At 50.6% G+C, this 23,517-nt stretch overlaps 2 protein-coding genes across 2 annotated transcripts; one reads left to right on the forward strand and one right to left on the reverse strand.

The window, feature by feature from the left end:
- Positions 1–1,031: 1,031 nt before the first annotated feature.
- Positions 1,032–11,779, reverse strand: ENO1 (enolase 1). Its single transcript, XM_088536187.1, has 12 exons — positions 11,761–11,779; positions 8,972–9,065; positions 7,502–7,597; positions 5,853–5,911; positions 4,917–4,986; positions 4,590–4,723; positions 4,220–4,442; positions 2,935–3,132; positions 2,605–2,806; positions 2,135–2,243; positions 1,697–1,755; positions 1,032–1,484 (listed from the first exon to the last, which is right to left on the reverse strand). Exons 2-12 carry the CDS (start codon positions 9,054–9,056, stop codon positions 1,415–1,417), a joined length of 1,305 nt encoding a protein of 434 aa, XP_088392313.1. The 5' UTR covers positions 9,057–9,065; positions 11,761–11,779; the 3' UTR covers positions 1,032–1,414.
- A 3,892-nt stretch (positions 11,780–15,671) lies between these two features.
- Positions 15,672–22,312, forward strand: CA6 (carbonic anhydrase 6). The gene is made up of 9 exons (XM_088536137.1): positions 15,672–15,744; positions 16,611–16,793; positions 19,155–19,303; positions 19,568–19,663; positions 20,055–20,121; positions 20,349–20,506; positions 20,652–20,766; positions 21,090–21,188; positions 21,699–22,312. The coding sequence occupies exons 1-9, from the start codon at positions 15,672–15,674 to the stop codon at positions 22,310–22,312; spliced, it is 1,554 nt and encodes a 517-aa protein (XP_088392263.1).
- The last annotated feature ends 1,205 nt before the right edge of the window (positions 22,313–23,517 follow it).

A 23,517-nucleotide genomic window follows, 5' to 3' on the forward strand; every position in this document is an offset into this window, starting at 1 on the left:
GGGCTATTTCCATGTCACCGATTCCAGCCCTGCTCGGGTGCAACATTGACTAACGGCCGCAACACACGCGCTGGCCGCACCGGGGCACTGCTGCCTCCAACAATTTACAACCCGTTAAGTTTAATTTTCTGAGACCGGAACAGGCACTGATGTGAATCGGAAATTCATCTCCTCCTTCCAAACCAGCCATTATGGGAAAAAGGGAATGGCCAAAGACTGCTTAGCACAGCCTCTCCCAGGGGCCTTTTCATTTGCCTTTTCCTGCTCCATGATGCAGCCACTCTGCTCCTCTTCCCTCTACAGGCACTACATAGAGTAACAGATCAGCAATGGGGACAGGCACCAACAATCTTTTGCCAAAAAGGAATTTTGGAGGGTTTGGGAATATATATTTCCCCGTAATTCTTATCCTATGGTCGTCTATTCTCACATAGCTTTTCTCTCCCATGTTGTATAGCTACAATCAGATAGTTTATCACATATTATACAAGTGCTCTTCATGAAGCCAAAACAAATGTAGCAGTTCGTTTGGACCACGTTTTTAATTCAACATGGCATCCTATTCACATCTGTGGTACCCTCCTACTAGCACTGTTTGAAAAAACCCTCTAATCTTACAATACCATCACTATAATGATCCAACCTGCAGCTTCTCCTTCCTCCCAAGCCCCGGAGTTCACAGGCAGTTCTTCAGGACTTGCATCTTGCTGCACTGCTCCATGTTACCACGGCAAACAGACTGAGATGGAGGGTAAAGTCACTCCCAACGCTCAGCTCTGGCCCAGCCTCCCTCTGCACAAGGCTGCACTGGATCCTCAGCAGCTCAGCAGGACTAAAACCACCCATGAAGGCCAATTCTTGATAGCAACCATGTAGATTCACACAACGCCACATTCTACTTGCCACATAGCCATGTAAATCCCCTGGGCACAGAGCAATCCAGCTCCTTGCAGGACAGCTTTAAGCAGGCCATGGTTACACACAGGCCAGGAACACCATTGTGCACAAGAGTAACTCAAAGCCACACCTGGTTAAATTGTTTGATGCTTTTATTTCTCACATGTAAAAACACTACTATTTGTTTGCAGGCACCTTTTGCTGCACTGCAGGTTACACAACTCCAAACATCGAAGAGTGAACAGGCAGAGAAGGGAATTAAATGTTTATGCCCAGAGTCACAAGGTCCCAGAGTGTTTAATAACACAAAACCCCACAGGGACTCATCTACAAAAGCGGTAAAGCACTTAAGAACAACAAATCAGAGCTGGTGAAAACACTAGGTGAAGGAATCATCTAGGGGGAAGAGGACCTGCAAAATGGTCTTTCCTTCAGCTGCCCTTCTCTTTCTAGTACAGTTAACTAAGTAGGTGACTAGTGCTTTAAACCAGGACAGGCTTTGTTTGGCCCACACAGCTTAGTTGACACGGGGGTTCCTGAAGTTTCTTCCAGCAAAGCGTGCCTTGCTGCCAAGCTCCTCTTCAATTCTGAGGAACAAGGAGAAAGCGTTGGGTGTGAGCAGAGCAGATGACACGGCTTTGTGCTAAACCACTTGGCCTAACCAGCACTGAAGTTAGCACCACTCAGGAGCAATTCAGCTCCCTCCAACCAGCTTCATTCGCATGCAAGTTTTATGGCACTAGTGAGTATGACTTAAGCCAGGCTTAACCCTCAAGCCCCTTCCCCTCAAGAATCTCACCTCAGCAGCTGGTTGTACTTGGCTAAACGCTCAGATCTGCAAGGGGCACCAGTCTTGATCTAAAAAGGACAAGAAGAAAGTTAATGAGGAAACAGGACCCTCTTCTATAGCACAAGTTGCCAACATGAGGCTCTGCTGTTCTATTCATTAACTAGGAGCAAACAGATGATATCAGCCTTAGGCTGTGTACATCTGTACATGCAAAGCTGAGGCATAGCAGCAACATAAGATATGTTAATTGCCAGCAGTATCAGGAAATCCTGCCACACCCAGGGGAGTTTACTTAAGGATACTTTATGACCTTTTCTGCTAGGGACATCACCTTCCTCTAACCATAATGCCCTCAGAGCTGACCCCACGTGCTGCACAGCATGGCTTCCTCTCCATGCTATAAAAACCAAGCAAGAGGGAAAGTTAACAGCAGCTACAGATACCAACCTGGCCAGTGCAGAGCCCAACCACGAGATCAGCAATGAAGGTATCTTCAGTCTCTCCAGAGCGGTGACTCACCATCACACCCCAGCCGTTTGACTGGGCGAGCTTGCAGCTAGAAGAGATGCACAGACATGTCTCACCACCCCTACTTGCTTAGCAGCCCTTCTTCTAGGGATGCTGCTAACTGCCAGGTGTTCCTTGCTTTGGGGTTAAGAAGTCATGAAAACACAATTAAGGAGTTGCTTCTACACATGCGTGGACCCAGGGATGTCTGATGTGCCTACACAGCTTTGAGGCAGTAACGATACAGGTTTACTTGCCTACACCCTCAACAAGAGGTGTTAGGCCCTCCACAGATGTCTCAACAACAGGTATCTATCTATTCCTCTGATACTCTTCTACATCTTTCAGTTATATATTCCCCTCCTTGGGGATTGGAGGCTCCTGGCAGAGCTAAGGGAAGAGGAACTTACGCTTGCAAGGACTCTGTTACAGAACCGATCTGGTTGACCTTGAGCAGAAGGCAGTTGCAGGATTTCTCCTCGGCAGCTTTGGCAATGCGCTTGGGGTTGGTCACTGTCAGGTCATCACCGACCACTTGGATGCCAACACTGCCAGTGAACTTCTTCCAGGCAGCCCAGTCATCCTGGTCAAATGGGTCTTCAATGGACACCACTAGAGAGGGACAAAAGGAGTTTCAAGACAATACTTCCCTGAACAGGCTGGTACCACTGCTTTTAGAAAGGCACCAATCTCTACTTTGCACTGCTGTCCTACTTCATGTAGAGCAAGGAATGACTTACCGGGGTAGTTCTTGACAAAGCCCTTGTACAGGTCAGCCAGCTGGTCAGGAGAAATGTATCTGCTGGGATCATCAGGGGATTTGAAGTCCAGGTCATACTTTCCATCACGGTAGAATTCTGAGGCAGCCACATCCATGCCAATGACCACCTTGTCAGAGTAGCCAGCCTTGCCAATAGCAGTCTTGAGGAGCTCCAGGGCTGAAACAAGGTAAAAAATTATCCAGTTACTAACAGGATATTCGCTTGGCCAAAAAACTCATTAATCCCTCAGGAAAACCTAGCAACTGCATAAAGAGAAAGTTCTTGTACAGCTCCATAGGAGTCCCTGGACACTGGTCACTACACTGCCCTGTTTGGCCAAGTCAAAGGAGAAAAAAATCAGTAGGGTGAAGAGCAGGAGACTCCCAGCTTCTGACCGAAGGCCAAGCAGCAGCTGGGTCAGCCAGGTTATTTACAGTAGCAACCTTAGTCCAGGTCTTTCAGATATTAATGGCACACAGACTGTAAAAACAGCTGCCACCAGCAACTTGGAGATCCAAACATTCCTTGGACTAGAAGATCATCTTCAGTGGTATCTGCCAGGATATAAGCCTAGCTAGAAGCTACATGTGCCTGCAGATTCAGAACCTCCCAGCTTCTGTGGCTAGCTCAGGGTCAGCCAAGGCAACGCACCTTCAGCAATAACATAACAGCTTTCAGCAGCATGCAGCAACACTGCTCAGAGAGTCCTAGTACTCTAGTGGCCTATCAGCTGTTCCATTCCTCAATCTAGCAAAAAAAATCTGGTACAGATAATTTTTTGCACAAACAGGGCAAAAAGTTCTACTTTTCACATGAGACTGTCCTCCTGCAGGCTTGTGCATCCCCCTCAATCTAACAGTTCTGTTCAAATATCACAGCTTGGCCTTCAGGCACTCCCACATATTACTAGGTACAGCTCAAGCTGTTTTCTTTGTCAGCACAAAAACAGCTCCAGTCATTTTTGACTGCTGGCTTCTGGGATGTTTGCAATGCATGCAGACATCCTAGTTTAAGCTGCTGCAGGAATGAGATGAAGAGGCACTGAAAGTCACCCTGTCAAGCTGCACACACTGATGTGTAAGGAAGCATCTCTGCAGAAAAGGACTCATACCAGTACAAGACCTCAAAAACTGTCAGGACAGAAGCAAAGAAAGAGCAGCAAGACCTATAACGTACTGATCCCTCTTTTTATCCTTACTAGGCAAATAAGGTCTTAATCCTTGGGCTAAGAGTTACACCTCCTACACACTTGAATCATTTTTACCTTCTTTATTTTCCAGGATGTTGGGGGCAAAGCCACCCTCATCTCCCACATTGGTTGCATCTTTGCCATACTTCTCCTTGATGACGTTCTTGAGATTGTGGTAGACCTCAGCACCGATGCGCATCGCCTCCTTGAAGGTGTCAGCACCCACAGGGAGGATCATGAACTCCTGCATCGCCAGCTTATTGCCAGCATGGGAGCCTCCGTTGATCACGTTGAAAGCCTTGGGGCAACCAAAAGGAAAAGCCAAGTTAGAATAATTTAAGGTAAACAGTGGTAGAAGACCCAGCCCTCAGGAAAACTTGATCCAAAATCAGAGGACATAACACAGAGGCAGGTTGTGTCCTTAGCTGGCACTGCCAAGACTTACAGGAACTGGGAGAATGACTTCGGCATTTCCAGCGAGGTCAGCAATGTGGCGGTACAGAGGGACGCCCTTCTCAGCAGCACCAGCTTTGCACACAGCCAGAGACACTCCCAAGATGGCATTGGCACCAAATTTGGCTGAAAGACCAAGGATAGCATTTTTCTTAAAACTGTATGTCCTCCTAAAGAGGCTTGGCAATACTATTATGGTTTTGGTTACAGAGATGCATAGCATGAGCTGTGCAGTGCCTATTATTTCCAATGATGGAAACCACCTCTATCAGAGAAACTTCATCTTTTCATGTCTCACTGCAACACAAGTGCAACTTACATTTGTTCTCTGATCCGTCCATTTCCAGCATCAGCTTGTCAATTTTTTCTTGCTCCACAACATTGACATTCTGCAGAGAGAAGCAAGAGAAACACTGAGACCAAAGACAACTCTAGGAACTCATACTTTGTTTCCCTACAATTGGGAAAATGCTTTTGTCTCTTAACTTCCCAATTCACTCCATTTGGCAGGCACCAGGAAATTACTTAAATGGAACCAACACTGGAATTTAGACTAGGTAACATGATCATGGGACAGCAGCATCTTCTGGTCACTTCCAACAGACCAAAACTGACACAGTAAGCCAGAGATATCAAACACTTTGTTCTCTGCATTCAGACAGAGCTGTAAAGCTCTCAATTATGAAGACACATCTACATTGCTATCAGCCTGCCGTGAAGAAAGGCCCAGTTTATGCTTCCAGCCTCTTCATTACAAACTCTGAGAACATCAGCTTGCTCAGAATAGGTTTTGGATTACTCTGCATCAGAAACCTGCAATCATTTCATACATTACCTGTTTCACCCCAGCCTTTCTAGCTTGAGCTTAGTCCCAAAAGCATATAGGAAACTCATTCAAGCTGATTTTACCACAACCCCCTATGATTCCCCTCCAAATTAACCAGCCTGAACTAAACCCCATCTTCCCCCATCACTCAACCACCCTTTTAAAGTACAAAGCAGCCTGTATCTTAACTGATATTCCACAGAGATTTCCAGATGCTCAAGGGTTGCCACACACAGCAACTTTAGGCTGCCATTGTTCTGATTGTTAGATCTGCAGTCATTAAAGCAATTACTATAGGTCAGTTTTCCTCATGCACTCCAGCACACACTAACAACTCCCAACTGCAACTGTCTCTGGAGAGACAATCCATCAGCTAGGATACACCAGACGAGCATTAACGGATGTTAGTGGAAGACAGATTGCTCCTACCTTGCTAATCAGTGCAGGTGCAATTGTTTTATTGATGTGCTCAACAGCTTTTGAGACACCTGGAAGGAACAAGCAAATCAGACACTGGTTAACCAAACTGGCTGTGCAGGCATTAGTGGGCCATCTCAGTAACAGTTTAATCCCAAGAAAACCATGTCATGCTATCAAAGCCCAAACCTGAGTTTACTGCCAAATCTCAACACTTTTAGAAGTCATCTCTGGTGAGTGAGTCGCATGAAATCAGCATCACGTAGGATGCCTGCTGCAAGGTTAGTTTGCAAAACCATGCACTGGAGAAGCGTGTCCAAGTGACAAGGCTGCACTGAGAGCACATCCATTACCTGTGTGCACAATGCTGTCGCCAGGAACTCGTTAACATATTTAACGGCTCTGGATACACCTGACAGAAGTGAAATGGACAAGAGAATCAAGGAAGAGATGAAGGCTCATGGCAGAGACAGTCATGCGAGGAAAAGAAAAGGACAGACAGACAGACCTACAGGTTAGCACGTGTGCAATACAAAGCAGTAGACCATCAGCAAAGGGTTCATAAAGTAGAAGTTGCTGCATCAGCCAGCCAGGTTATATTTATTTCCACCCAGATTTCATATTGCTGCAAACACAGCCGTGTGCCCAAGCCTGGAGTGACTGAATGACAGTATTTAGAAAAGGTTTTAAGATAGGTGACCCCTACCCATTCATAGAACAGATAAGGACAGATAAGCATGCAGCAGCTCAGGCACTGTTAGCTACCTTTTTGTGACACAAAGCAGTACATTAGCAGGTGTCATTTACAACTGATACTAACCCCAAGTAACCTATCCTGTATCCATACCCAGATGCAGGCATGGAAGTTGATTGCCTGCAGCTCCCTTGGGCAGGGAGCCAGTGTGAACACAGCACCACTCTTATCTTGGTGCACTCACCATTACATCAGACAGGAGTTTCAGAGTAACCCTGTTTCCTCCCCATTAGTAGACCATCAGCAGCCTGCACAACATTAGCCTAAGGAATGCTGTCATCCCTGAATAGTGTTTAAGAACTCCAAAGATTTTAACATGAAGACCCAATGAATGCTTTAAGTGTACCCAAAATCACAGTAATTGCCTTTCAGACAGTCTAGATATGCAGATTCAGGTCAGGGAAGGCCTTCTAGTTACGCAGACAGATGCTTCTTCCAGCAGAATTTGGTACTCAGATCTCAGTCATTCTTTATTGAAGTGATGGCCATCAGGAACCTTCTTCTCAGCCAAGCTTTCTTGCAGTTCAGGAGTTACCTATTCTAACAGCTCTCAGGAACAAAATGGTCTCCTTTCACCTGACTAGCAAGAAAGGTTTGAGCAGAGACAAGTAATGCTCTGTTCCAGTCAGGCTCAAAAGGCAAACTAATCACAGGTTCTTGTGAGAGACCAAACACCTTCACAGCAGGAAGTTAAAAAAGCAGCTCTACTGTCCACACTCCCAGAGTAGCTGTAAGAGTTATTACTAGGATGCTTATTAGGTATTGACCTCTTGTATGTGAATGCTTGCTTTCTCCCAGGATTGTTTTCAACCCACTCTGACTGCTGTCTCTCATCTAAACTCTGGAGAAACAGTCATTCCCCAAGCAATCCAAATATTGCTCCACTCAGGTAACTCCAGAGGTTTACCTTTTCCCATGTAGCGTGTCTTGTCATTGTCACGAAGCTCCAGAGCTTCGTAGATTCCAGTGGAGGCACCGCTAGGAACAGCGGCTCTGAAGAGACCTGGTAAAAGACAGAACTGCCTTAGCACATTCAGACGCACAAAACAACCTCCACACACGGCATCCCAACCTGCCCTTCCCACACCCCATCTCTGCTCACTCATACTGTGGTCCTCGTGCAGCTGCCTGCTCCGTTACACGCCATCAGTTCAAGTGGCTGCCTTGTGCTGAGGAGCAGCAAGTTCTGGCTCGCTCACAGGATCATGCCCTTTTGCACAGTGTGCATTTCAAGCTTCTAAGCCTGGGAAAGCCATCCATTTCTTTTCCAAAAAGGGATTCCCCTTAAGGATAAGGCCAACTGCTAAGGCTGCCCCGATGGCTTCCTTCAGAGAAACCATTTTTGGACCCAGTCTGGCAGCTAAGCCAAGTCCTTATGAGATATGGCATACAAAGAAGTTAGGAGCCTGCTTTGTGTTAACATAAGAGCACCACCATCCACCCAAGCAGTCATTCCTCCCACCAAGGATGCTGAGCCTTAACAGAAAATTGGTACACTGGCATCTGTTCTCTTCAGGATGCCAACTGCAGTCTTCAGTGTCTCCCTCACCCGCCTAAAGCAAAGGGCTTAGTGGGGACAACCTCTCTAAATGACTACATTCATGTCTTGAGGCACAGAGATCAGCTCTTTAGTTAGTGTATTATATCTATTGTGCTTGCTCATTCTACCAAGCCACGCTGGTATGGGTTTGTACAATGCAGTTGTCAGATCCCATCAGATATGGGATGAACAAGGAAAAGCAAGGGAAAGCCCCAAAAACAGAGGAAATAAGATGTGGTATGTGCAAACCCAATTAGTCAAGTTGTTTAATCACCCCTGAGTACCTATGTGGACAAGAAACTCTTACTTGAGCTTTAACTCTGCAGCAGTAGATTGTGGCTGTTTCATTAGATGAAGTGATTGAGAGGCACACTGAGAATTATGCTGCCTCAAGTACAGTGGGAAAGGGCTTAGTGAAAAGGCAAGTTAAGTTCATTAGCAGCCACTTAAAGATAGGAAAGAAGGCTTTAACTCTGGCACTGTCTGCAGCAGTCACGTATATCTCAGTTTAAGCTCAGGGAGGAAGGAAGGCGGCTGTGTGTTTGCACAATATAGATCACCAACAGTCAGCACACCACAACAACCCTCCGCTAACCAGGCAAATGTCTTGATCTGCAAATTCAACCCAAGAGAAGGAGCTAGAGGTTTTTACTGCAACTCCTAAAACAAGCTCAACAGCATGATTATATGTATGAAACCTGGAAGAAACAGCAAGGAAAACCCCAGGGTAGAGCAGGATCGTTTATGTACTTTTGTAAGAATTCATTTTATTGCAAAACAGCCCTACAGTATTATCAGATACAGAAAAAGAACAAACATCTACAGCTAAGGACTCACCTTTCTTGGTATAGAGGTCTACCTCAACCGTGGGATTCCCACGGGAATCAAAGATTTCACGGGCATGAATCTTCAAAATGGACATCTTGAAAACCTGCCAAAGAGTTCAGCATCGAAGAGTTACCGCCATTTACAGCCATGAAAACAGTTAGAGTCACTTCACACTGTTTCAACTGGGAAAACTTTTGGTACCTGATGAGAAGCGGTTCATGTGCCAGAGGATTAGAATCACAGACCAGATGGGAAGGACTGTCTAGACAGAGCCTTGTTTTCAGAGATCCAAGCAAATGCCATCTCTCAGGATATAAGAGCAGCCAAGCAATCCTAATACAGGATTCTCTGCAACTAGTTGGAATTTTTTTTGCAAAAGACTCAAGGGCAGTAGCTCTTGATATATTCAACATACAGCAGCTGTTCAGAGCCAAATGTAGCCTACCTTGAAATAGAAACAGGCAGACAGGGTTCTAACAGCAGTTGCTCCCTTTCATGAGAGGAGTATCTACAAGAACAATCTAACACTCCTCCTAAAAGGAAGGTAAATCACAATCCTTTCAATTTCTTCATAAATTCTCTTTTTTTCCCCTTAGAAAAACTGCATTAAGGTATGCAAACTTATCAATATTAAAAAAAGCGGCTTATACAAGTGTCTAAGCCATGGACTGGAATGAGAACTAGCACTTCTACAGAAAAAGAAATATCTGGAAGCTGACTTTTTGGCAGGCCAATGTGGGCGGCAACTGTACACAGGAATAGTCACACATCTCTGCAGTTACCAAGAAGTTGAGAAAATAGGCTCTTTGAAATACCCAGAGGAAATATCAGCTTCATATGTTCCTTCTTTGCAGTTTTCTCACTTAAAAGCTTTTCCTTTCTATCAAAGGCATGGACAGACATTTGATTTGCCCCTCTGGGTTCAGAGGGCCCCTTCCAGCTCGGGGCAGCAGAGTATTTTAAGGTACTCCTTGCTCTACTGTAAGAGCAAGAAGGTGACGTGACTGCCTTGAGCAGCAACACAACTTGGCTCAAGCTGGCTTCCACACTGGCACAACTTAATTCTAACCAGCAAGCACGTAAAACTAGAAAAATCCCTGCAACTCCCCTGTTATCAGCCCCCACCATGCTAACATACACATAAACCTTGTACTGAGCTGTGGCTGATACAAAGAATCACCGTTTTATCTGAAAAAAAAGGTTTTCAGGGCCACTCGGCGGGCCCTGCTAGGTCTTACTTTCTTACCCTGCTTTCATTTTCAGCAACGTGGTTTGACACGGAATTAGGTGCCCTGCTCGTTAACAGCCCTCTCACAAGGAAGCCCTCGTGCAGCACAAGGGCAGCTCCCTCCCTTCGCAAGGGCGGCAGCAAGGAGAGCTGCCCCCAGAATCGGCTCCTGGTTCAGCAGGGCACATGACTCAACTGTCCTTGACAAGTGACCTCCCCAGGAGTCCCTCCCTGTTCTGAAGAGGAAAGCATATTGCAGCACTGCATCATTTCAAAGGTTTTTCATGTGAAATTCTTTTTTCCCCCAATCAATTTTGCAAGCTGCTCACTCCTGTTTTCAAGAAATGATGTTCCTACTGGCCTATTCCTGGGTAAAAAAAATAAAATAGGCAGTTTATTGCAAGCTGAACTAACTTTTCTGCCTCAATCTACTCATTGCAGCACTGGCCATTGGAGTGCTACCTCTGCTATAAACTGGAGTTAAGAAAGCCCAACTTGCTCCCTCCTTGATCCTGAGCTCTGCATAGGGAAATTAACACTCCAAATACAGTGCAAGCTACCCCAACCTAAACTAAAATGATTTTCAGAGCCTTAGCTCTCATTTAACTTTACTATCAAGAGTTTTACTCAAGGGACCCGCTTTGCAACTGCATTTCTCTGAAGCAAAAAAAGGGCTAGGATGGAGCACTGCAAAAATCAGGATGAGGAACAAAGCAGTAGCAGTTTGGCTCCAGGGGGGCCTATCCTGGAGCGTTTAGGAGTCTTATTACAGGGTTGCTGCCAGCAGCAGCCCCACGTGACGCCAAGATACCTGCAAGGCGCCCGCCATCCCCGCTCTGATAAGCAGCCCTACGTATTAGATGAATAGATGAACACTGATTTAGCTCCTAATCATCCCTTTCTAAGATGGAAATTTTCCCACATGGGGAAATCGTGAGGTCCAGCACATGCATGGCCCAGCACAGGCGACTTTTGGTCCTCCCCGGCCTTGCAAGGGCTTCACCTCATGCTCCGCGAGCTGATGCAACACGCCGGGCACGGGATGAGTCAGGGATGCGCGGAGCCGCTTTCCCTTTTTTAATAGCACGGGGCCTGCGGGCTTGGCGAGAAGCATCGCGGCTTCCTGCCGGGCCCGGGTGACTCAGCGCAAGTAACGGGGCCGAGGGGAAGGCAGCGCCTCTCCCCACGCGCGGCGGCTGCGCGGGCACCGGCCACCCCCTCGGGGCGCGGGGGGATGGCGAAAAACACTCAATATTTGCGAGGCGAAGTCAAAGGGCACCCGCTGCCCCGGCGGGGGCAGCTCCAGGCCGTCCGGAGCAGCTGGTTAATGATTAAGAGGAGAGATTAAGCGCCCGCGGCCGCCCCCACGGAGGCAGCGCGGGGGGCCCCCCCACCAATGGCCACGCGGCGGCGAGGCCCACGCGAGACCTGCGTGGGGACAAAGGCGGCGGGATCGCAGCGCCGCGGTGGCCCTGGGAGGCCCAAGCGGGGAAAGGCACCGCCGAGCCGGGCCAGGCCGAACCGAGCTGGGCCGGGCCAGACCGAGCCGGGCCGGGCCTGGCGCACTCACCTGCGCACGGAGCTGCCTCACCAACGACTGGGAAGAGGCGGCCGCGCGCGCGCACGCCTATAGGCCACCCCGCGCCACGCCCCGCCCCCCTGCCTCCCCGCCATTGGCCGCCGCGCCGCTCTCCCGCCTCGCCATTGGCCGCCCCCGCCTCGCCCCAGAGGCGGCGCGCGGCGCGTGCGCTACGTGCCGGGCCTCACGCATGGAAAAATCCCGCCGAGGGGCGGGGCGAGGGGCGAGGGCGGTGCTTGGTGCAGGGGGCGTGGCTCTGCCGTGGGGCGTGGTTTGCCGCCGCGGCGGCCATGCGTGCGATGAGCGCGGCCGGTCTCAGCGGGCGGGCGGCAGCCGCGCGCTCGCGCAGGGCCGGTTCGGAGCCAGGGGCCAGAGCGGGCGAGAAGGGGGCAAGAGCGGCTGCGATCGCTCACCCTAAAGCCACGCAGCGTCTGGAAAAAGCACGATGCTTCTCCAGGGTGAGGTGGCTCATCACAGTGTTTAACCAGCGCGTGATCACGCACGGGACTCACAGTGCAAAGTGGACAAGGTTGAAATATAGGAAAAATGGGGGGAATTGGCAGAGCAGTCCTGAGGAACCCGGCACCCCCAAGCCGGGTTGCGAGTGCCACCTCACTGCGCGGGGCAGATGCCCGGGGCTGGCATGGCTCGCGGGCTGCCAGCGCTTTCCCTGGTCAGCAGATTTCATTTTGTTTTACTCTGCGCCGTGCCATACTTATTAAAATAAAAGTCAAAGCTGATATTAAAAATACCACTGCTCAGCCGCGTCTCTGGCCGCTTATTTTTCTGTTTTCCTTTGGAGTGGAGCGCAGCGCCCCTAAGGCGATGGGATGTGCAGCTGGCCGGCGCTGCTGTGGGAACGCGGCCTCGCTCCCAGTCCTTCGCATGTTCTCTGCGCTCTATTGAAACAATTTATTTTCTTTTTAATAATTTATTTTCTTTTCTCAAGGGGGGCTTGCTTGGCCAGCGGGGCGGGTGGCGGGAGCAGGCGGCTGCGGCCGCTAACCCGGTTTGACCTCCCGTGAAAAGGGGCAGAAAACGAAGCCTGTTCTGCGCTTAGAGAGGTGGAGGGGACACGTGGCGAGGGGAACCGAGCGCCCCGCGCGCACGTGGCCGTCGCTCCCGGAGCGCTCGGTGCAGCGGGACTGGGTCTCCGCCATCCCCTGCGGCACCGGGCCTGCCCCGGCCTCTCCCTTGCGCCTCGGGGCACCGGCGTCACCGGCGCCTCCCCGCTCATCCCGCGCCTCCCACGGCAGCCCCGTCCCGCTCGCTCCAGCGCCGCTCGCTTCGCGCCGCCACCGGCACCCGGAGCCCCTCGCCGCGGAGCACAGCAGGGCCAGAGAGGTAACGACGGCCCCGCGGTGCTGCTGCCGCTCCTGGCCTCTCTATAAACGAATATCTAAAGTGTTTTCTTCCTGGTGGTTCGGGAACCCCCTCCCTGCCTTCGCAGCCTTCCTCTGCCCTCTTCTTCCTCCCCTGCTGCGTGGTTAAACACCGCGGATTTGGGGCACAGAGAATGGCCGGAAACAACCCAATTGGCATCTTTTCGGGTGCTTTCCTGCCTCTCGCTGTCTCTTCCCGGGTTTTAAGGGTGATGCTCGGGTTTCTGCAGGGCTCGGGAGCGCGAAGCCGCGGGTGGGAGAGTGGGCAGGACCGGGAGCAGCGACCGCAACCACGTTATTCAGTTACTGGGAAATGAAGCAACGCGCAGAGCCCTGCAAAAGAGCAAAGAGCGCATTGCCTGGCAGCTGATGGTCTGCCAAGGTTGGCTGGTCTTGGAGGTGAAGCTCCAAGCTCTTGATCCAGGCGGATATTAACTCCGGGAATGATGCAAGTGAAGGCCGTACAGAGCCGCTCATGCCGGCCCCGATGGATGGCATCAGGTAAACCCTGCTCTGGGGCCACTGAGGAGGTCAGAAAACCTTCTGCGAGGAAGAGGACGTCCGATTGGGAACTGATTAACCACTAAAAACCCATAATTGCTATTTGGGGTGTTATAAAATGCAAGTCTGAAGAACAGCTAGAAGCAGAAGTGACTCATTTGCTTTCCTAATGAGTGGCAATGCTTTTGCAAAGCCCGCAGGCTGCCAAGCAGGATCCTCCTGCCCGGGAACAGGTATGGCACGGAATGGCAGGGATGCAGGTCTCCTTCCTGCTCTCCTCCTGCTTCATTCCCATGGGAATGGCTCCAGGCATCTCGCTGCCCCTGGAGATCCCAGAGATCCTCGAGATCCCACCACGAGGAAGTTCAAGGAAGAAAAGGCTCCTTGATGGTCTAGAGCAGATGAATTTTGCTTTCCACGCTCCCAGTATCTCTCCTTGGCTGCATCAAAGGCTGTAGCCACTGAAAAGCTCCAGCAGGATCAATAAACCGCTCTGAATTTACAGCGGTAGAAGGTGGATCCAGCCACGCGTATCAAAACGTTGTATTAGAGGAACGAGGCCTGAAGGGACCGTGTGAAATGGAGCGGTGAATCCTAGTGCTTGTCTACACCTGACGTCTGTGAGCAGGAAAATTGGAAATAAAAGTAATAATAAGAAAAATAAAAAGCATGGAGACAAATTTCTAAGAGGTGAGGGCCACCTCTTCCTTCGAAGAGGCCACCTGGGAAAGGCAGATGCAGAAGCTCTGCTGGACAGAAGATCCCATCACAGCCCACACGATCAGGACGGGCTTTATCCTGTCTACATGCACCTTTTCCACCATCTAGGAAGGCTCCAACGTGGAAAAACGGCCAATTTCTGGCCATCCCCATGGAGCTCTTCATGCACATGGTCAGGAGAGGCCCCGGTGCAGCGGCGACGCCGCATCCCGGTCCCATGTGCTGCTGCGGGCGGTTCTGGAGCGTAACCAGGTATAAGCCCAAAAACCCTCTCCCTCAGCTGATTTTGGGCTGTATTTACCCAACTGGATACACATGGATTACGAAGTTCATCGCAGGGCATGTTTGATTAGTTTAGTCCTCACACAGTTGAGTGCAACTGTCAGAATAAATGACTTTGTTAGAAGATGGGGAAAAATACATGTTTGGTTAATTAACTCAATATCGCAGCCGTTCCCAAACATTAAATACACACTGCCGAAAGCGGCCAGGCGGGAAAGGCCTTTCCAGAATAACAATTTGCTCACAAAGAATAAAATGAGGAATAAAAAACTGCTTCTGCCCTTGTGCTACGGCTGAGTTACTGCAAATGTTATTGCAAGGGGCAGGACATGGCAAAGGCAAATGCTGGGATTTGGCCGTCTTGCCAAGCGCTGGATATTGCTGCCTGGCACCGAGGACCAAAAGCAGAGCTGGATTCAGTGGTGCCTGTAGCTCTTCTCGCTTCCAGGTGAAAATCCCGAGCGTTTTCACGGGGAATGACCCTTGCCCGGTAACGGTACAAAAGGGCAGGCAGGAGATCTACGGCCTGTTCCTACTCTGCCAAATGACTTTTACTGGGCCTCGAGTGATTACTCTTTTGGACCGAATTTTAAAGGAAACCAAGTGCCTGAAGCTGCACAGAGCTACTGAGACTCCCAGGAGCATCCGTGCACCTCTCAGTTTGGATTTGAGTTAGATCACTATGTAAAAAGGCACCGGGCTGCCTGCTTTTCTGTCTCTGCAGCCCAAATACCCCTTAGGAGACCCAAGTTCTCCCCAGGTTTCACATCTCTTGCATTCAAGCCCGGGTTTGTGGTGCTGGGGAGGGCACCTCCATCCAGCATCCTGGTTTCCAAGGGAGCTGAGCGCCCACGCATTTCCCTGCTGCCTCCTAAGGCCGTGAACACTCGGTGCTTTGCAAATGAGGGGTTGATTTCTGCAGAGGCTCCATCCCCCCGTGCAAGAGGGCCGGGTTGGAGCTCTGCCCTCGAGGATGTTCATTTGCTCTCGCCTCTGCTTTCAGGTGCAGCAGGAGCCATGCGGGTCCCCCCGGCCGTGCTGCTCCTCGCGCGCCTGAGCTGCGCTCACCTCGCGCACTGGACGTACAAAGGTAACAAAAACCGCCCTGGGTTTGCTGCTGGCTGCAGCCTCCTCGCCATTAAATTATTAATTTATGGCCCATGCAGCTGGGAATCCTCAGCTCTTTGCTCGCCTTTGTGGGGGAGCAGAGCTGGCCAAGCAAGGAGCCTCCAGCAATGGGACGAGCTTTACGATGTGCTAGGATAAAAGCTGCCCTTTGGATGATCCCAAAGGGAAACGCTTTAAATACGGCGCTCCCTTTATTTTATCATCGTACCCTGGGTGGTAGAGATGGTAGAGAAGTGCTCATTGTTCCATTGATTTATCCTATGACATTTTAGTTGATTCTTAATTATTTCAGGGGGTTATTTGCAGAGCTAGTGGAAATCAGCAAGAAACCTTTTACTGCCTTTGGCAGGCTAGGAATCGGGCTAAAACACGGGGTGCTGTTGAACAGAGGCAACGTTGCAGTTTCACCCTCCACTTTGCAAAGCTCTCCCTGCAATTTCTTTCATCCAGATGCTCTGCATTGCTGCAGCCCCCATGGTTATTCGGTGCCAGGAAACAAATACCTGGGAGCTTAACTGATTCCTCAGCGGGGGAGGCTTTAAATCCCCGTTTCTGCATAAACTCTGATTCTCCTTCAGCGGAGGGTCAGTCTCCTGCTGTCACGGGCTATTACTGCAGTGCAGGTTTCTGCGCTGCAGCCCAGCTCCCCTGCAGACACAATAACGCACATTTTCACTCCAGGGGAGGCAGAGCCTTTTATTGCCTCCTCTCCGGAGCTACAATAACCAGACTGACACGATTTGCTGGCAGGCGAGGGGGCTTTTCCAAGCCCACGCTAAGGGCAGCTCCCACCACGCTGCAATTACCCCTCTGCTTCTCGCCCTGCAGAAGGGGAGCTGGATGAAGAGCACTGGGCAAAGCACTTTGCCGACTGCGCCGGCGAGCGCCAGTCTCCGATCGACATCCAGAAGAAAAAGGTGGTCTATAACCCCGACCTGGCGCAGCTGGAGCTGCGCGGCTACGACGGGCCCTTGCAGGGCAGCTTCACCATGACCAACAACGGCCACTCGGGTAAGGCCAGGGGCTTTTCTGGCCCCGCAGCAACCCCAGCTGTGGGTTGTGTGTCCGTCAGGAAGGGAAAACTCTAATGCAAGAGTTTTAGCCCCAGTTTGCAGGATTGGCGGCCCCTAAGTTGGACGCACATGGGGGCCTGCACACAGCATCCGTTTTTGTGACTATACTGGCAGCCCCCAGCAGCTCAGCAAAGGCTTTGTGGTTTTGAAATGCAGATGTCCTTAATGGTTCCTCTTCCCTAAACCCCAAGCCTTTCATCTGCACCTCTTTGTTAGGAAAGAGCTCAGGTTTCTGCCCATCTTACCAGGCTGTGTCCAGCAGTGCTGACAGCAGCAGACAGGGAACTTTCCTGCTGGGACGGCTGAAGAAACTCTTGAACGTTGCAGCCTCCTGCTTTTAAGCTATACATTGGGCTGTGGGGGCTCTCCCTGGGCTCTGTAGCACGCACACATTACACTGTTGGTGCACAGCTAGGTATTGCTCAATGCATAAGGGAGCACCAGGCTGTGATGGGGTTAAACAAACCTTAGCAGGAGGAGGTTGTCCCTTCCCAGCCAAGCAGAGGCCCAGGGAGGATGTCAGGTTGGTGACACTGCAGGGCAGATCACTGATTTTTAACTGACTCAAGTGCTATCCACAGACAACATCCTTTTTTTTTTTGAGCTTGCTTCACTTTATTTTGTCATCTTATTTCACCCCGTTCTCCCACTTTTGCTGTTTTCCCCACTCACGCTGGAAATGCACATACAAACCACAGAAAGAAGAGGCAATTACATTTCTGCAACATATCTTCCCTGTTAGACATTAAAAAGGATTAAAAGGCATGCAGAGCCCCGTAGTTTTGCCCTTTCTTTCCATGCATTTGTAGACTGTAGCAATATAGAAATGAGTAGCATTGGGGGCATGCTGACTCCTCTGCGCATCTTCTGCCCCTGTGCAATAACCATTAGCAGGAAAAATGGAGAACTCCAGGTCAGCAGCAGGTGAGGGAAGTGATGACGTGATGAAAGACATGCTGTTTTCGGGAAAAGACTGTTGTGATTGCAGTTCTGCAAACCGTAATCACTAAGTGCTCCTGTTTATCCCCGTGCAAGCTCAACATGCAGTCAGGAGCTCACTGATAGCCCTGCTACCCCGGCTGCCTACAAATTAATTCCTCCAGGTTTAGTTTTCAGCTCTCTGGCTGCATATGTGTATTTTCCTCTTCTCTTGTTAGCTTCAAAATGGTGATTTGCAAACCCAGGGAATTTTAATAAAGCAAAGTGGCAAATGACAGACCTTACTCACAGCTCCTGTGGTCAGGCTGGATTTTCCCATTGACTTCAGTGCCATATCCAGCAACATTTTCCACTGGCTTTACATAGAGACACAAGGCGAAAAGTAGCAGCAAACCCTGCTGTTAGTTATCCCTAGACTTCCAAAGTATTTGCACAAAATACCTTGCAGAAGCCTCAGCCCTCCCATAAACTCCCACCTGTCTCTGGGCTGTGCGTGTAGAAAGCAGGAGCCCTAACAAGCTGCTTGAGGAGGTAAATAACCCTCATTAGGGAAGGCAGGCAGCAGGGAGCTGCATAGAAAGGAAGGTAGATGTTTATTTCCCACTCTTGACTCTTGGGGTGTTATGGAGAAACACATTTTCCTCTTATCTGCCTGCAAATAGTTTATAAATTCTTGTAATAGTTTAGAAATCCTCTCCTCACAAGCACAAACTATGACTAATAAATAATACCCTGCTCTATTTTGAGAAAATACTCACTTTTTTTTCATAATGTGCTCCGGGCTTTCATTACAATGAAGCAATTCTCTGTTTTCAAGCTTAGGTCGTGTGTATTTATTAACATAATATATGATTTGTGGCAGCACGGTAGCAGGCAGACGAATGTTTCATAGTCCCTTTGTGAATACTCTCTGGAAAGCGAAGCAAGGAGATTTGTCTCTACCAATCCTCCTAGCACTAACGCCGTCTTCGCAGATTTACGGGGTTCTGGCCCCGCATAGATGCAGTTTCCAGAACACTGAAAATTATGGTGACAAGTTAGATGAGGCCAGTCACTTTTCCCAGTTCTACCTCCTTTTTCTCTGCTGGAAATAAAGATGTTAATGAAGCTGTGCAGAGCCCTGCAGGATGCAGTGGCTGTGAATGAGATGAGCATTAAACCATTTCCATTCCCAAGTTAAAACACGGAGCTACCCAGGTGCAAAGAAATCTGCAGAGGGTACTTTGTGCCAGGTCCTCCTCTCCTTGGTGGTGAACAAGCCTTGGGGCAGGAAAGACTTTAAGTGCACACTTAGCTTTAGGCTTCAGAGCGGATTTCTGCTTCCCGGCCCCCCGTTGCTATTTTGCGCCCTGTTTTGCAGTGCAGATCGACCTGCCTCCCAGCCTGCGCGTCTCCGTCGGGCTCGCGGGGCCCTACACGGCCGTGCAGATGCACCTGCACTGGGGCGGGCTGGACCTGGAGAGCAGCGGCTCCGAGCACACCGTGGACGGGATGCGGTACCTGGCGGAGGTAGGAGGCGAAGAGGCTCCGCTTGCGAGCGGGGATTTGGGTGCAACAGCCCCCAGGGAGCAGCGTGGGGGACAAGGGGCTCCCAGGGACACAAGGGGTCAGTGCCCTGCACAGGCTGAGCAGCCACCGGTGACATCATAAATCTGCTAAGCTCAAGTTCTGGGCGGCACAAAGGGCAGCTCTGCCCTGGGTTTGCACCGGTCCTGCTGCACGAGGAAGCCCCACGACCCCCTTTGCTAAACGGCCCTGTCTCTCTCCCACCAGCTGCACGTTGTCCATTACAACTCCGCCAACTACTCGAGCTTTGAAGAGGCCAAAGACAAGCCCAACGGGCTGGCTGTGCTCGCCTTCCTCTACGTGGTAGGTTCACCCTGGCCCCAGAGGGAGGCCGGGCTGCGACCGCTACCTATATTGCAGCCTGGACAGGGGCTGCACGTCCTAGTCTGTCCCCAGCCTGGACAGGACTGCTCTGCACCACCCCAGCCAGCTCTAGGGCCTGAGATCCCTGTTCCCAAAGCAGGATGGGTGGATGGAGCCAGGCTGCCCATGCTGAGGTCGGAGCGGTGACACAGGATCCCTGCAGCTCAATACTGTGTTTTATCGCAGATGTGGTGTTCATCCCCTACTCTATCTGCGTGCTAGCCCATTAAGAGACCTATATTTGTTCCCTTCATCCCCTGGGCAGAGCAGTGCTGTAGAGGGCAGGACAGGCTCTGCTGACTTCATTTTCAAACCTCTGTGCTGTGTTTAGGATGGACACTTCGAGAACACCTACTACAGCGAATTCATTTCCAAACTGGCCCAAATCAGGTTTGCAGGTAAGCCTCGAGTGACCTTGCTGGGCTTGAACCTGTATCTCAGGCTAACAGCCCATGGATGGACTGAAAAGACCATCCTCTTCATCACCTCGTTGTGCCCAAAACACAACATAGCAGTGCTCATGGGTTCGGGTATCCTTCCCACCTCTAGCACCACTCTTGCCTTCCTCTTCTGCTCCTCTTCTTCACCGTTAATCGCTAACGCTGCCCCTCTGCTTCCTTTTGAGGCCAATCCACGCAGCTCGCTTCCCTGGACGTCCGGGCCATGCTGCCCGAAAACCTCTCGCGCTTCTACAGGTACCAGGGCTCGCTCACGACCCCGCCGTGCTCCGAGAGCGTCACCTGGACCGTCTTTGATGCCCCAGTTGTCCTGTCGCACACGCAGGTAGAAGCAGGGCAAAAAACACCCTGCAGAGAAGTTCTATATTAAATTGCTAGGCTTAATCCTGAGCTGAGCGGGATCTATGCTGCACTTTTAGGCAAGATCCCTGACCTTGTAGCCCTCTGTAATAAGGCTGCGTTGCCCCCAGATCAGCCTCCTGGAGAGCTCCTTGCTGGACTGGCACAACAGGACCCTGCGCAACGACTACCGGCGCGCGCAGCCCCTGCACGGGCGCGTGGTGGAGGCCTCCTTCAGAGCCCCGGGTGAGGCAGACACTGTCACCAGATTGTCCCCTCGCAGCACAGATGGGTTTTAGGATGTGCGGGTGGTAGCAAGCGTCATGCCAGCCCTCTGCTGTGCCTGCAGCCCAAGGGATGCTGCTGCAGAAAGAGGAGGTTCAAGTGTTGAGGTGACTGAACATCCTATTGCAGAAACAGCTCTGGCACAGCTCCTTACCAAGCACTGTATCAGTGCTTTTAAAACAAAGTTTTTTTTTCCCCCCCAAATCTGCCACAAACTAGAAAGCTGGAAATGTACCATGTGGAAGCCTTAGCCTTCAGTAAATTCCGTTGTCTCATCGCTCTAGAACCGTATCACCCCGAGGAACTCAAGCTCAGGCTGGAGCAAATCCAGATGCAGCTCCAGGACATGAAGAAGGAGTTACTGGATGGAGTGAGTCAGATGGGTAAGAAACACGCATGCACCTATGGAGCTACAGGCTAAACTTTGGGTTACCGCCTGCCTCTGCTAATGCCCTGCTGCCCCAAGTCATTCAGAATTCGGGTAATGACACATGCAAGCAGAATTTGGACCCCAGTCTGGGCCAGATGGAGAGTTTCCATGAGTCATGTTAGCATTAAGTCTAGCTCACAATCAGCTGGCACAGACTGCGGCTTTGCAGACAGGAATCTAAGCTCACGGAGCCCCTAGGGAAAAATCACCATCTCCATTTCACAGAGGATGACAACAGAGGGAGGAAAAAACCAAGATTTTCCCAAAGCAATTAGGCAAGGGAGCTAGTTTTTTTTTATTATTTATTTCAAGCTCATTTGTTGTTGGCACTGCAGATGCCAGCAGCTGCAGTCAAATCTGCCAGGCTGGCCCCGTTGTGCCAGCTGGGTGTATTCTGCAGGACTCGGTCTGCCTTATGGACTTGGAGGCAAATGCAATAGCAGACTCTCTTTGGTTCTTCCAGGTGTTAAATCTAGCCCTTTCCCAGCTTTCTACTTCCCCGCAGAGAACATCGAGAGCTCCGTGACCGTGCAGCCCCTGCACGACATGGCCCTCCAAGCCTTCACGCTTTGCTTTTGGGCACGAGCGGCGGCGGGCGGCACGCAGACCGTCCTCTCGTACTCCACGCAGCAGCGGGACGCCGAGCTCGTGGTGACCGTGGGGGCGGCCGTGGCGCTGTGGGTCGGGGGCCGCGTGGCGAGCTTCCCCCTGCACCACGGCTCGCAGGGCTGGCTGCACCACTGCGTGGCCTGGGCCTCCCCGACGGGGCGGGCGCAGCTGTGGCTGAACGGAGCCGAGGGCAAAGCCCAGAGCGTCCAGAAAGGGTACGAGACCCAGGCCGGAGGGACGCTGGTCCTGGGGAAGGACAGGGACACTCTGCTCGGCACCTTCTCCAACGGCTTCGCGGGATGGTTGACCCACGTGAACATGTGGAGCCGGGTCCTCGGCCCCGCGGAGGTCAGGGCGCTCGCCCTGTGCAAAGCGGCGCAGGCCAAGGGAGATGTCATAGCGTGGGGAGAGACAGCCCTGGCCCTCGTGGGGGGAGTGGTGCTGAGGCCTGACACCAGCTGTGAGTGAGGGACACCCCCCCTTTTTTATTATTTTATTATTATTTTTTTATTATTATTATTATTTTTAAGCAAGAAACCAATCCAACACCCTTTGGGGACCTTAAGAAGGGAAGCTTGGACCATGTATTTATTTTTGATTAATTGCCCATTTCTCCTTCTGCTTCATATAGATTCAGTAGGCAGCACCTTAGTGCTCTAAGTTTTTATCCGAGAAGATAGTTGGGGGTGAGGCTTCCATCAGTGATGGAGCAAAAAACAGAGCAGAACTCAGCACACTCCCAGTCCTTGCACTGTCACATCCCATCTTGGGGTGCTTTAGGCCACCCAAGACCCTACAAAACAAAGAGACCAGGGGATATATCTTCACATCTTCCTCCCAGCCACCCAAGAGAGCTGTTGTCTTTCATAAAAGGAATCCCTCTTTCAAGCAAAAGACATCACAAGAGGAGTTTGAGGGCAGGGATGAAGCTCCTTTCTTTCTAAGGGTGCAGAAGTGCATCATGCAAAGAACCATCTCCATCAGCAATGCCAAGTGAGTGCCAGGCTGTTAAAGAATTGGCTTTTTTTTCCCCTGCAGAGGGAAATTATGCTGATTAACCCTAAAAACATGAAATCAATAAATATTTTAAAAAATCCTTCATGTCTTGTGCATTTTTTTCTGAGAGTTCTCTGGCTGCAAAGCTTTCGCAAAACATTTTAGCCTTCAGGTGGAGCTGTGCCCTCAGAAAACACTTCAGAAGGACCAATAGACTTGTTTTCTAGACAGATTTCAGACACTTGAGAGCTGAGCTCTTTGGAAAACTCCAACTTCAAGCAACTCAGTGCAAGAGCCCCAGACCAGAGGTACAAAAATGCAATGGTCACAGATGGAAAGGGGCTACAGAGCTGCGGTCATTGCCCTGACATCAGCCTGAACTCGGCCCCACCAGCACAGCATGAGGTTCTTACGGTCTTCAGGACCATGCGCCTCTTGGGAAAGAAGGAGCTCCAGCTGTCGCAGCTCCAGGGAAAGCGTTTGGGGGGTATTAGGGATTAGGAGAGGGACTGCTGTGCTTTGTCAGCTGAGATGTACACACCAGAGAGGCCATTCCCAAAGACTGCAGTGGCGCAGGAACAAGCAGGTATAGACTGACTGTGAACAAGCATCAGCCAGAATCCAGGGGAAGACTTGCAGCCACAAGAAAAAAAAGTCTCAAGAAGGACCTTTCTGTA

Source organism: Tinamus guttatus, unplaced genomic scaffold, assembly GCF_059628265.1.
Source record: "Tinamus guttatus ecotype Peru unplaced genomic scaffold, ASM5962826v1 Tinamus_guttatus_pri_ptg000652l, whole genome shotgun sequence".
Classification (NCBI taxonomy): domain Eukaryota; kingdom Metazoa; phylum Chordata; class Aves; order Tinamiformes; family Tinamidae; genus Tinamus; species Tinamus guttatus.